The sequence below is a fragment of the Cupressus sempervirens genome, chromosome 8, assembly GCF_028749045.1.
Source record: "Cupressus sempervirens isolate cs-2001-9-10 chromosome 8, ASM2874904v1, whole genome shotgun sequence".
NCBI lineage: Eukaryota > Viridiplantae > Streptophyta > Pinopsida > Cupressales > Cupressaceae > Cupressus > Cupressus sempervirens.
The window spans coordinates 544,146,284-544,162,000 of record NC_143125.1 but is presented as its reverse complement, the minus strand read 5'-3'; the positions used below and the strand labels follow the sequence as shown (position 1 = coordinate 544,162,000).

The window sequence follows — 15,717 nt, the reverse complement described above, 5'->3', positions numbered from 1 at the left end:
AAACATTAAAAAGTCAAACGTTTTTGTTGCATGCCCAAATTCGCTCCAAATTCCTCCTAGGCTCTTTCGTCAACTACAAAATTCGCTTGACATTCGCCCAAATTCGTCCAAGTTCCAAAAAAGAGAATTCGCAGGGAATTCATCAAACAAATGACGAATTTGACAAGAACTGGAACCGACTTCGAATTAGCTACAAATTGAATGTTCAATTTGCATGTTGAGGGGCAAATATGGTAACTCAATATAATTACTATATTAATAATATAATTAATAATTATATGTAATCTGCGTGCTGATTTTTCTCCATGTTGATTCCCCTATTTTGGACCCGACATAAGAAACTTGTCCTTTTGTGCCCCCACCTCTTTGAAATGTTCATTTTTAGACTATTCACCTTTAAGTTATCTTTGTATTGACAGTGGATATCCTTGTATGCTTCACATTTTTTGATAAAATATCATTCAGTTTCCACCACCCCTTTACTACAAAAATTATAGGTCCTTTCCTCCCACACTTCTTTGGGTATTATTCTTCTATTGAATTCGCATTTCAAATGATGAGATCTAGTACTCAATTGTGCAATTAGAATTTGGCCTTCCTTGATCGTGGTTCTTAAATAGTCTTCATTATCATGTTCACATATGGTATTAAATTCTTTGACATAATATCTTTTGTCTACATGGCATTCTTGACTCTTCACTTTTTCACCTCAATAGTGTTTAGGCACTGGTGAAGATTTAAGTTCCAATCATTCGTCCACTTGCTATTTTGTTTCTTCCATGTTTTTCCTATGTTTTAGCTCCTCTTCAACAACCATCTCTAGCCAATGGTTTTTATCCATATTTCCAACCTTTTTTAAGTAACTTAACAAACAAATGATAGTTGAAGCCTGGATTGGAAACATACCATCCTCCACTAAGGATCTTGCAAGCGACTATTGGATTGATCTTCAGGCTGCCAGTGATTAGATGTTTTTGAGTTCTTTCTATTTATTGCCATTTTTTATTTGGCACATTACTTCCCTAAGCCTCACCTATACAAAATAACTGGTAGCACTAACAAACCAAAGAGAGTCTTCTTAGTCTTCCGATACCACAACTAGACCTTCATCTACAAATATCTTAATGTGTTCTTTGGTTGTGCAATTAGGATTATTCATTTGAAAATTGGAGAAAAAATTCTCTGGATTCTTTGGCAACTCATGATAATTTAAAAAAAACAATGGTGAAGAGTTTTCATCCGACAAAGGTACACCATTAGTAGTCGTCGTTGTTTGAGTTGTTTGAACTGTAGTTTTTTTAGCTTGAAATTGAGTTACTTGAACTACTTATGCTAGAGTAGCTTGAGATACAATTGGTCTTTGAGGACTTGCTGACTGGCTTGAAAAACTTAATTCACTTGGGATCAAAACTTTGATTATTTCTTCTTTGCCTACAAAATGCACTTCTATAATATCCTCAACCTGTTTTGGAGTTGATCACAATGTCGTTTGTCTTTTTTCTAATTCTACCTTTAGAAATCTCTCTAGTGAGAATGAGCTAACTTTCCAATCTAGCTTGAAGCTAGTTTTGATTATCTCCTTCAATTTTCTCAAGCTAGTCTTTCAACATCGCTTTCTTGCTCAATTCTCCTGTAGATTTGTTTTTGGCACTATATTCTTTCCTATCTTTCACATTCTAACCTTTCATTGATTTCGCTTTTGCATTGTGTTATTTTCTTTCTCTTGAGCAACTTTTTCTTCCAATATAACTTGAGCAATTGCATAATGTGTGTCGTCTCTTCTTTCGTTCCAAAGAAAGAACCCAAAATGAAATGACACCTTCTTGTCTTCCTTCCAAATCTAAGCATGGTTACACAAATGGATAGAAAGTATAATGGGGCAACACCATCTTAGATCATCTTCAACTTGTTGACAACTTCTCAACTTTCTCTTTCATGTTTTAAGCTTCTTTAGATTTCTCTTTCAATTCTTTGGGCTATTTCTTTTTCTTCATCTAGTAGATTGCCAATTTGCAACAACTCTTGGTTACTTTTTCTCTGTCTCCAAAAAAATGCATGAAATGTTGCAATTATATTGTCTTGAGGTACATTCCAATTTCTTTCGGTTGATGAGGTTGAGGAAGCACCATGTTACACATTCTTTAACTATCAATTGTTAACAATAGCTTGAGTAAACTTTTTTTTTAAATTCTTATAGTGCCAATTTTGTTGACAAGTGTTTTCTCTCCACGCCAACATAGAATGAAGTGCCAAAACATTCTATCCTCTCTTGATCAAAATCACAACCTACCTTCATTCCTCAAAGAGTCACTGTTGATCTCTTCTCAAAGGTGAAATCTTAAAATTTTCTCAAGCACTTGACTCCTTGATGGAGGCTCACAACTAAGGCTTACCATGGTGGATCTATGACTTAGCTGACTTGGTTCAAATTTACCAGTTATGACTCTCAATGTGTGTGACCTCACCTAAAGTTGCTCAAACCCGCTTCGCTGGCATGGAGATTACAACACATCAACTAAACTAGGGCTAACTAAACCACCTATGCGTACCAAGAAAAAGAGAGCGATCCCCATTTGCAATGGCAGAACGGTGTGAAGAACTCACAACAGGTCCTGGCTGTTATTACCACTATAACATATTACTTCTAGCAATCATATGACTTGTCTTATGCTCCAGCCAGATCTATTTGATCTGATCCGCAATTTGTACAAAATCACTCCCATCCATAGTCATAACGGACGATTTCACCCAAGAAACCACCACTGTTTAGATCTATCATGCATACAGTACAAGGTTGGTTGTGAGCAGGCTTTTTTGTCATCATAATTTTCTGAAATAATTGTGTTGTAATTTTTCTAATTTAAACATTTAGAAAAAGTGCTTGTGATTGCTTTCTAGTTCAGCATATCAGCTTTTTATGCCATTTCCCCAGCAACTATAATAAAATAAAATAAAATTAAGGGTATCATCATTCAATTAATATTATTGTTGCATGGAAAGGAATCATAAAAAACTGCATGTGACAAAAAATTGGAAAGATGATATTGTACGACTTCCTTGCTTGATGGTAGTCACCCCTTACACTGTAGAGCAACAATTTCTTCTCTGCTGTTTTCTTAAGCTACTTGCCGATCGGAAGCACTTGGTAACATCAACCATTGACAAGTTTTTCTCATGGCTGCTACTAGGAATTTGGATTTTTGTCTTGAAGCCTAAGTTGTATGTTGTAATGTCCCCTTCCTAGGAAGCAATTCAATGATAATGAGAAAAATATAAGATTAAATAATCAACAATAATAATATATAATTATAATTATCATTACATTGATTAAATAAAATAAATAATAATAGATATATGATTATAATTATATGAATATAACAATAAAACATTATAATATATAATTTAAAAGAATATAATATTAAAAAGTGAAGAAGAGTTATATTAATAAATTATTAAGGTCATGGATAATAAATGATAAACAATAACAATTATAATTAGAAGATTATATTAAATAATAATCAAATTTTAATAATATTAAATTTAATATAAAATAATAATAATAATAATACGTTTAGATAGGGACGTATTATTCTATTCCAACGGACATGATCGTTCAAGTGAGGGATGCGAAGATATAAAGGCACCGATTTAATCCCTCTACAAATATCATATTGGGAGATTACTTTGGAAGGACATCCAAGAACTTTTAATCACTCAGAGATGACAATCAAAGTATGATGGAACCCCATATCTCAGAATTATTGAAACAGTATTCCTATAAAGATAATCAATAACTCCTACTCATTCTGACATTTTATATTAACACAGCTACTATATACGAGCAAGGGATATTTGATAGATAAGTATTCAGAGGATCAGTATCTATATAATATATAAATGCTTCAGGGATCCTTCCTAAATCATAAATAAGTCTTTGACAAGAACATTATATGTCAGAAGAATAAATATTTTGTTCTCAGAAAGCAGACAAACAAAAGCATAGCTAAGATGGAAATTTAATTAGGAATGTAGGGATAGACTCAGCAAGAACATAAGAATGAATGGAGCACAGGGATGTGCATTGTGAACAGATATCACTAATAAGAAGGCAATATCATACAATTCGTCAGCACCTCATATTGCTGATTCCTCTGCAGATATGTCAGAGAAGTCTTAATGATACAGAAGGGAATATGGGAATGATTGTTATTTTCATCGGGGGGATATAAGAAATCAGGATACAGAACGCACTCTTCAGGACTGCTGTTGAAGGAAGAAAATATCAGTGAGAAAATCTTAAGAGTACGGTTCATACAAGACGCAACAGAGATTTTTTTGAAGGAAAGACGAGCAAGGCAAGGACGGCATGGATAACAGATCAAACAAGGGTCAAGTCAGACCAACAAAAATAAATTATATTTATTCTTTATTCAGCAACATCAACATTTAAAATATAATTGCAGAAATTGTGGGGCAGAGTTGCTGAGGAGCAAAAATTTAGAGATAAGAAAGAGAGGGATTAACAAGGTAGGGAAGAAAAGGATCGGATGGAAAGAATATCTTTTTATATACTTCATATCTGAGATTAAGCAATACTTATAACAAATTTTGGAAAACATATTCAACAAGATAGAATTACATACGAAGAAGTTCTTATTATAAACAAAAACGTCACATTGGGGGGATAAAGAGGAACAACTGTAGAGAAAGAGAAGATACACAAGGAGAGGAATAATGGTAATGCCAGATTAGAAGGTAGACACCAATATTTAGATACAAGCAAATAATTATTGATCCAGATTGATGACAAATATCAAATTGGGAATTTATGGGAATATTCATTAATGATCTCCTAAACCAAGAAACCATCAGTTCCAATTAGAAATTATATAGGACCCAATATTTAAGACCCAAGTGGCTGGACGCTACATATAGCTGGATCCATCTTGGCCCATTAATTTTGTAATACATATAAACCATAATACCATTTTCCAATTGAATTATAGTCTCTTATAACTGAATTCTGAAGAAATCAGTCCCAAAACCCATAGTGCAGACATGGGACATTACATACGTTAAGAGTTTCTATGATGACAAAGTAAATTTTGGTTTCCCTCTGGCCCTCTTGAATCCTTGATAAAGATAATGCACTCTGCCCATGTATGGAAAGAAACTCACTATTTCCTTACTTTATCAAGAAATATTATTCTACAGTTAGACATCAGTTATGTTAAACATTTGGTCAAAGATGCTTACAATCAATTCATTTTACACACACCTCTAAGCCTTATAGCATCCATAAACTCATAGGACTTGCAACCATAGAAATCCATCTAGAAGTATTTAAACTATTCTTAAGACAACAGCATATATTAACATGACAATAAGAATAGTAGTTCACCTATACTGCCGACAAGGAGAGAATCATGGAAAACTGATGCATCAACTATGACCTCTTGACCATTACTTGGAGGTAAGATGAACCCTGCTAGTAGAATTGTAAAAGCCAAGGAGAATCCAGCCAAAGGCCCTGCAGCTGCAAATTGGAGCAAATCTTTTCGGTTGGACAATGCATTTTTAATCCTTGTAATTGCGCCAAATGAGCCTATCTGAAAACAAAACCACACAAGATTATGGGTCCAACTATTTTTACAATAGAAGTTTGTCCTGAAGTAAGAAACGTGGTGCAAAAAGAAAAATGTATATCCATGCAATGGTTTTACTTCTGTTTATATCACTCAATGTAAATTCTTAATCCTATTTTCACAATTTAGTTAGCCAATGTCACTACCTTCTCAAAAATGTAATTCTATAATAAAAGATCATTGCAACTAACTGTATTACAAATCACCTTTGCGTGACAAGAAAATTGTTACTGATGTGAAGCTAGTGTTTATGAGTTTTTTCTAATTGGCTCATTACATCAATCATAAACACATCCATCAAAGAAGTAAAGAGCATGGTAAAAAAAATTACTAAAACCAAGAATTATTACAGCTGAAGAAAATTTTGATGTCAATGTGAAGTGAGACCATGTAATTGGCCTCAAGGTTTTACAACAGCTTTAAGCAAAAAAAAATATTAGTATCATTATCATAATTTGTAAGTATAACATAATGAAATGAAAATAAAGAGAACAAACATGGTTGGCAGTCACTCATTGCCTAATCCTAGTTGGAAGTGCAAATTCAATTGAAGTGTATGCAACAACCACCTAAACAAAAACAAAGAGAAGGGACCAAAACAAAAACAAAGAGGGGCTCAAAAGAAGGACCTCTCCAAAACACTGCTAAGGGTTCTTAACAACCGTGAAGAACCTCAAAACTAAAGGATAAGCAATAGGGTCGCTCAAGACCCTAGGCCGCTTCAGAGTGGGCCTAAAAGAGTAAGGTCGATAAGGAAAGGAGTTTGTCCTAAGCCTCACATATGTAGAAGGGGTGAGGCTCAAGAGCTGAGTGAAGCCCTATGAAGAAGGAAGTAATGAGTCAATCGGGTTGAGGCATTGCATGATGTTGGTGCAGGATTGTATGGTCCTGGAACCTACTGGTTTCTTGAATATGATGGGCATGGAACCTTTGGTCTATATATTTAACGAAGGTGGAGAGCAATCACACATCCCTAAAGATGGAGAACCTCCCTTTGATTTAGTGGTATAAAGGGAAGTAGAAGATGAAGCACTCCACCGACTCAACCTCTCCAATGCTACAAAGTTGACAAATCTTAAAAGCCTTGTCCATATGATGATCGGTCTTGCATCAAAACTGATGTGAACCTACTCTAAAAGAACCCATGGGGATCTAGAGGGAATGAAACCAATGGTAGGATAAGTAGGAAGGGTGAACAATGAGTCCATCAATTAGCTCCAGAAAGTTCTCCACATAAAAGTCCATCTTAGGGAAAAGACCCCAATGGGGGTTGACCCAAATAGTGTGAATGAACTACCTATAATCTATAATGTACTTGTTCAACTCCAAGCAGGCAAAACTATAATGTTCTAAATGCCCTCTTGGTCGTATGGCTCAAGCTTACAGAGATGTACCGAAGAAATGATCAATGCAACTACTAAGATGTACGATAGAATGGATCAATGCAATGTGTTTGTACAATCGAGTTGGACAAGATTGTAAGGACGACAAGATGGTTAAAGGTTGTATGAAAAAATGTCATACAACATACCCTTCGTCTATATGGTAGTTACTGTGGGCCATATGGTGAAAGTGGGCTCATATGGATGTCTTTTCCTCCTTACACAAAACTCCCAACTTATCATATAGCAAGAGCACTATCTATGGGATGGGTCTAATGGCAATGCTTATTCGGTACCTTACACCCTTCTTGCTGCTTTCTATGGTCATACAAAGGCTATAAAATCTGCTCCTATCACCTCTCTACACGATTGTATGATAGGCTTGTTGCGTGAATTAGGAGTGAAACATTGCATGGTTAGGTTTGGTTTGCCAATCGAGCAAGTCAAAGACAAGAAATTATGTATTCTTAGAGTACTAAGAAATGACACCTGGTAGAACTTAAATGGAAATACAAATTCAAACCAACAAGAAATTCATAAATATTGATAGCATTTCAGATTCTACAATCTTGAATAAAAAGCAAAATAAGGTGAGTTACTCCCACCAAAACTACAAAATACCAAAGAGGGAGGATCTTTCACCTCCGAAATGACATACAACTGAACTCTAATTGGTATAAAATATCCAACAACAACTAACCTGACCTTTTACATGGCCTCGGGAAAACTTCTCAAAGGATTACAAGACATGGCCAATATGTTACCGAAATTTTAAAAAGGCCCACAAGATAATAAATTTAGTTTTGGGGCCATACATATAAAATTATTAAATTAAATTATTTAATAATATCGGGACTTCGCAAGAAGATAGACTGGGGACATCAAGAGAATACTAGAAGGAAGGGAGGCAGTCCATCTCAATCCCAGTGGACCCAAGAAGGACTGGAGTCTAAGCGAACCACCCATGAGCCCAACCAAAGGAAGCATCAAAAGTAGTGATAGACTTTGAAGAGTAATAGGCAAGGTAAGGGTATTTGTGATGCCCATCCCCTGAATTCACATAACCTTGAAGGTGAAGAAAGTACTAAAGACAATCAAAGATATCCTCAAACTTGAAGGGATAAACCCTAAACTTTGGAAGAATAATGTTCTAAGGGATAAAATGTTTGCTTTAGATGATGTGTCAAAAAGGAGGAGAATCTAAACCCTCCCAACCAGACTCCAAGAAAGGACCCCACACCATCAAACCATACAATCTAGTATGTTTGATAAATGTATTCATAAGTGTCAACTTGTTGGTTAAAAATTTTGCACATCACTGACTATGACTTACAAAATTGTGACTTTAGGCAACATTTCATGAGATTTCTCTCTCCTCCCAGCAATAGGGGTGGCTCCCTTCTTACCATAGGTGGCTTCAATAGGAACTTAACTGAAAGTACAAAAAAGATGGTTCTCTTGATGAAATCCTCTTTTTTCAAGAATGATTTCCCTACAACTCTAACTTTCCAACTTAACAAAAAGTGCCTTATTGCTATGATAATACTAGTGACCTTGGAATTGATGTGAGAACAATACCAGGGGCAGCAGTTTACAATTTATATTTTGTGAAACAAAAATAGGAACCCAACGTCTCTTGCATTTGTCTTGAATAAGATTCGAGCAAAATAAACAGTAAGGCACAAAATCTCTTACTGGATACTCTCAAATTTAATAAAAACACTAACAACTAAAGCCCAAAGTCTTTAGCTCTAAGTAATTGCAGCCACTACTATCTATTACAATTTGTCCTCTTGTAGCACAAAGTCTTCAAAAGTTCAAATTGGCTCTAAATGCAATAGGTAGCTCAAAGTTTGCATGATTAAATTCAAATCCCTCTTGATCAAAGCTTCAAAACTCACAACCAATATCCAGAAAATCTCGCCACATAAAACCTTGAATCAACACAGTCTAAAGGCAAGTTGCCTCTTTTATTGATAGCAATTTAGATTTACATCCAAGCACAAAGTCTTAGAGTGCACAAATTAGTGTTTCGGGACTCTGCGAGTCCGAGGCATAGGCAGGCTTTACGAGGCAAATGGCCTCTGGACTTTGACTTGGCCAAGTCCTGGTAGAGTCGAACTCACCGAGTCCAGGGACTGCCAAATCTCGACCCTAGGACTCTCCCAATTTTTTTTTTTTTTTTTTAATTTTTTTTTTTAATTCAAATATAGAGATTTCTAGAAGGTGGTTTTTTCCAATGTATATTAATTCTGAAAATGATGTTGTAGTATGTTAGGAATTTATTAAGAATTGAATCTTAAATCTTAAATCTTCAAGTTTATATTATGTTATTTAGATTGTTTCCTTCAGAAATTTGCTATTATACTTATGTGATTTATGCAAAATTGTGTATGAGTGTTAAGTAGTTTCTATTTATCTCAATTATTGTGTATTTGATGTTAATTGACTAAATGTTGCATGAAAAAATCGTTAAATCCTTAAAGATCTTTGAATTTCATGGGTTTTTTAATTTTTCGAGTCCTTGCCGAATCCATGTCCGAGTTGGATTTTGACTTTCCGAGTCAGAGGCAAATCTGATTCCCATAACTATGGCACAAATTAACTAGCTGAATTTTCTTGCCTTTCCAAAAGATGGTTATTTATGATGAGCTCTTTCCTTTATATAGAAAGATAGGAGAAAGAAAGGTGGAGGGAAAAGGGGAAGTCCTCAACTACCTTATTCTCTAACAAACTTCTAACTAATTTGACTTATTCAAAGTTGCATGCCTAATGCAATTGCAACTTGACTACATGAGTTGATTGTACAGGGACATGTTATCCTGTACTTACAATATATTTTCTCTTTACATGTAATCTTCATATTGCTATTTACTTAAAGCATATGAAAATTTGATTTGAAGTATTCACATGGTATCAACCAATGCTCCAAACTTCCGCAGGGACTTGCATAGAACTACAGCATCTAGTTCATCGGTGTGTTACGAGATCATTGTAACCTTCCTGAGTATGTTTGTTGCTCCAGTTATCTCTTTGCTATTGTTATATCTAAAAGTTGCACCCTAACTAAATCCTAAAACTCAGTCACTCTGAGAAGGAAACACTCTTGGGTAGTGGGTGTACCAGAGATAGGAGTGAGTCTTCGGATTCTAGGCCAGCTCCTTGTGATGCTTCATCTATTGGCTCTTCAAAAGTAACTTAAAACTTGGGAGGAAAAGAGATAGAAGGATTACTTGCATAAAATGTAAATAGTGAACTGGTAAACTGAATTGAAACTTAAGGTGATGCATCAAAACTCTTAAGATGAGAAGCTTATTGACTTGACACAATGAAGCTTTACTAAACAGTTCAGTATGAGCACAATATCTCAGAAAACTCATATACTATCAATTAATAAGGACATACTTCAGACAAACTGCTAATAGGAATATGATATTTCACAATTAGCAACCTAAGAAGAAGTGCAATTTCACAACTTATAACCTATATGAGTATTCCAAAATTCACTTGAAAATGTTAAAACTCAGACATTAACTCAAGGATTCAAAAACAAAATCACAAAAATTACATCAAATAAATCACTTACACAGAAAAGTGAACACAAAATAGGCTCCCAAACTGTTCCTTATTCAAGCTCCAAAGTTAGCATAATAACACTCATCAAACTGGTTACAAAGTAATATGCAAAAATATCATGAAGGATCCAAACAAATCACTTCAAAACTACCTCTGCATAAAAACTAGAACCCTTACAAATGAGCTTCAAGCTCATACTTACACATTTTACAGCCAACTGCATCATAAATGCAAAACACCCACTCCTTGGGCAAGCTCAGTCAATAAGGCACTTTTTGAGCTCTTAAAAAGACCTCAAAAAGGTGTACAAATGGGTCCAAAGGCATGGCCCCGAAATATCATCATAAAGGCCCATAATAACTACAACCATATCCCCAAAAAGACTCACAAAAGTCTCTGAAATACAATAACTTTTCATTTGACTTTCTATCCAAACAACATGACCTTGGAACTTCTGCTATTAACTCAAAAAATATCCCTATTTGACCTCTTTAAAAGTAAATAAAATGTCTATTTGATATTTAAATATATTTATTAAATGATTTATAATTCATTTTATTTTAATAAATGCTTAATTATATTAGTAATATTATTAAGTAATAATTTCTAATTACCTTAATAATATTATTAACATGATAACATTTATTTAAAATAACTATTAATTCTAAATCACTTAATAAATATACTCAAGTATAAAGAAGATATTTTATTTCACTCAACATACCTCACATTTTGCTTTTTAACATTATTTAACAAAATGATTTATAATATCAATTAATAAATGTCTTACATTTGCAAAATAAGAAATAGGAAATTTAAGGTAAAAATAAAAATCTTATCTTTCATCACACATATCGAATGATTTGTAATTGATTTATCTAGTTAATATCATAAATATTAATTAGATAAATAAATTATAAGACATTTAATACCCCTTCTAAAAGTTTTAAGTAATATTTATTATAATAGTTATAGTTTATTTGTAATAAATGTTAATATATTAATAATAATATTAAGTGAAGTGAAAAACAAAATCACTTAATAATATTATTAGTAAATTTAACATGTATTAAAAATAAATTACATATATTATAATAAAATTATTTAAGTGATAAAAAAACTATTATATTTTCTACTTCCGTAAGGCATGGAAAAGGCTTCAACTTAGACATTTTTGGATCTAAAGCCACACTTGGCATTAGAAAGAAGTATCCACAGGCAAGCATCGGAAAAGACTTAGGAAATAAACATTTCCCTCAAAAAGAAAAGATTATAGGGTTTTTTACTACCCTAAAATGAATATTTGGTATTTCATTTTCATTTCACTTCTTTCATAGCCCTAGCCACTGCTTGGAAGGAAACAATGTTGCCATGAAGGTTTGGTTGAAGTATTTTGATGAAAATATGGGCATTTTTTCGGAGATCTCTCTGCTGCTGTGACTGATTGGTGATTAGATCACTCATTTCTTTGTCAATTTCTATTTTGAAAACACCCTATACTTATTTTCAAATTTGCTCCTTGCATGATTTTTCATGTCCTTTGTTCATGTATTTGGTCTTTCCTTTCAGTTTGATTGTTAACTATTAATCTGCTATCTCTTTTGATTTCATGCAATATTATCCATGTATAATGTTTTCAAGGCAGCATTTAATAAAGATATAATACAGAGATGTCCACTTGCCTACTAATATTGGCATACTTGATTGTTTCAAAATATATCTGATTTTTGTGTCTATTAACAAGCTGAGCTCTGTTGGGTGGATATTTTGCAACTGATAGTTTTGGGTAAAAATCCAGTCGTAAAATAGGATGACCAGCCACAGCGTGTGAGACAGAGTCTCTCCTACTTAAAGGGAAGGCTACCCCTTCTCACCGTTCCTTAGATCAACTCAAGGTAAGCAAGAAGTTGAGAGATTTTGTAAGGGGTGTTACCAATATTCTTTCTTCTTATCTTTCAAGAAAGAATCCACTTACTCATGGAGCAAGTAATGGGCAGGGTGAATCTCTAACTACACTTCTATCAAGAGCTGGAAATAGTGATACTAATAAACCTTCACTAACTCAAAGACTAGCTGAAAATGTACCGGTTTCACTCTAATTCCAGTCATACTTCTATATGGAAAAGCTTTAAAATTAGGACACAAAGACTCCTAAAAGTAAGAATAATTTAACTATTTTGCGAATTAAGAAATAAGTATAAGCTATAGACAAAGCTTCTAACTATACACTTCCACAATTGCTCCTAGTCAAAGCTCTAGCTCCAATTGCTTCTTAACTCTTTTATATTCAATTCACAAGATACAATTACCCAAAACACAAGATAACATAAATCAAAGATAACTTAGATGAATTATAGACAAAGCTTATAATTCACACAAGTAACAATCTCAATCAAAGTTACGTCTCAAATGCTACTTTGTATTCACTTTCTCTCGAAATAGTGCTACACAAACAAAGTTTTGCTAGCACAATTTTTCCATAGCTCTCTTGCATAAAGATAATGATGATTTTAGAATGAGTGGGCACTCCTTTATATAGGCACAGGGGTTGAGAAAAAGATGGAGGAAAAAGTGGGAGCAACACAACCAACTTTGACCTAGTCTAACTAAAAGAAAAATTATAGGGTTACATGCAACTTGCATTACATCCTTTTACATACATGTAACTCACATTACATGTAGTTACACTTTTTCATGTAAAGCATCCTCTTAAAACTACAAACATGAAATAAAAACAAAAACAACAATCTTAAAGATTGTTTCTCGATGCCTTAAATTTGACGATGATATCATGCACTATGGGAAGATCAGCTTCTTCCATGGTCTTTGATATGACTTTGATCCTCAATGCATTTGCATATGTTGATTGCACAACTTTGGAATTTGTTGCCATAGTATCTAACAAGTGTTTTGTTGAAGATTTATACAGGACAAACTTGTTCCTTGTGTGCAAACCAAAATCTTTAGAATCTACATCAAAATTGATCCTGATTGTATATTCTGAGCTTACCCTTTCAATTGCAATAAGATTACCAGATTCATCAATAACATGGCATCCCATCTATTCCAAATCACAAGTAACACTGGTTTCAACTGCTTGACAATCTCCAAGTGTCGCCCGCAACTTTGTGATCAGCTTCCTCAACGTTTCCTCTTTGTAACCAATGAGTCCTTGAAATCGAAAAAATATCACACGACGGAAGAATGTCACATGAAACCAAGGCATCTAGATCAAATCTTTCCAACAGTCTGCCTTCCCTACTACTAACATTCTTTCTCATCCCAATCATTGAGGATTTCCTTCAAATTAAGTTTCGCTCCATTCCATTCATTTCTTTGACGCGCCTAAGAACTGCAAATGTCTCTGTGATGGCTCGAACTCCTTCAAGGATGATCTCTCCTATCCAAGACTCGGTGGCTTCAATCAACTTTCTCTCCTTGGATGTTTAAGACATGGCAACAACACTTTGAGAAGATTGTTGCCGAATGACCTTGTTCAAGCAAGAAACCTCCTGTTTCATTTGATTTTTCTTCTCCCATAGCTCATGATTGTTCCTTGATAAAATAGCCAATGCATCTTGAGTATCTTGTAAACAACTCAGACGTGACTATTTTCCTATTTCAACCTTAGTGAACTTGAAATCAAAATGAGTAAGTTCTTCCGCAGGTTTGTCCACCAAGGGCTCAACAACTTCAACAAACTTGGTCTTATTTGAATCAACCAAAATCCTTGAAACAATCTTATCTTTCAAATATTTGGATTTGGTCTTCTTAATAGGGAGATTATCTGGCGATACGACCACTTTTCTTCTCTTTGTTCTGATTCTTCTCAACCATGTAGGCAAGCTGAAACCTTCATCCATAGAAGCAGATACAGTGGAAACCATTGGCATTGATCCAGATTGTATTTCCATTGTAACAAAACAAGATTCAGTCTACACAGCTTAAGGCATAGGAAAATAGTAAGAAGATTCTGTCATGAAAAGCTCAAATCTCGTCAAAGATGTATCAAGTTGGGAAACTTGACCACTTGTGAGAGTTGGAAAATCCTCAAACACATTTGTCAAATGCTCATATCATTCATTTGTAGGAATGAGAGGAGCAGCAGAAGAAATAGGAAGGGCCATTGTATTAACTTCTAAGACTATAATAGAAGGAGTGAAAACTATGGAGAATGAATCCACATCATCATCTACCTCATCCAGAAAATGTGCTTCATGAATAGATGGTGCATGGGTTTCTGCAAGCTTTGGGGGAGATATGATCATGACTTCCCCTTCTTCATCTTTATCTTATCAGATTCTTTCTCCAATTCCTCTTCTAATTCTTCCTCTGACCCTTGTATTGGTTCAGAGATCTAAGAAGACTTGAAACCTTTTCCACCCTTCAATTTGAATTTGAGGGAACCCTTAGCATCAGAATCTGTAATATCTAGATGTGACTTCCTACCAAGAGGACCAATGCTTCCACAATCCAATCCCATCTTAGGATTAACTCTTTTAAGGCCTTCATTTTTCAACCATTTGTTAGTGTTTACCAAGATGGATTGAAATCTATCCATGATAGATGTACCTTCATTCTGTTGCCATTGAATAGGGAAAGGACACTTCTTATCAAAGCCGGCTTGATGAAACTCCGGATCAAGAATTTTAACATCGTTTTCAACTTGGAAATCTAAAAGAATCTCCAACATGTTGAGATCGATTATCTGTTGCAGGGTTAATTTGTAGTAGTCTATATTCATGATGTCAAGCTCTGTTCTCATATCAATCCAAATATCCTTGATGCAATGAACATGTGTGAAAGCTCTTTTCATCTGAGAATTCATCTCTCGGTAATCTAAATCAAATCTGGCCTTGAACTTCTTCAAGGTGATCAACTGCAATTGTGCCTCCATGTTCTTTGCTTTGGGCACAGAATTGATTGAATAGTTGCCAATAGCCAAGGGTTTGGCTAAGGTAATACTGAAACCAAGTCTATGCATAGCATGTTGATCACTCTACACGTCCATGAGCTGTCTAGCTAGCTCCATTAAAATGATTCAATCTGTAGCATACCTAGGTAAAGTATACAGCTTGCCTTTGGAATATCTAACTCTTAAGTATGTAAAAGTT

General features: G+C 34.4%; 1 protein-coding gene across 1 annotated transcript in view; it reads right to left on the bottom strand.

Annotated features, from left to right (window-relative positions):
• EGY2 (ethylene-dependent gravitropism-deficient and yellow-green-like 2) overlaps positions 1-15,717 on the bottom strand; it is a 119,290-nt gene that overhangs the window by 23,296 nt on the left and 80,277 nt on the right. Inside the window, exon 10 of the mRNA XM_089798383.1 lies at positions 5,402-5,609. Coding sequence (XP_089654509.1) covers positions 5,402-5,609 — 208 coding nt within the window. The remainder of the gene's footprint in view (positions 1-5,401; positions 5,610-15,717) is intronic.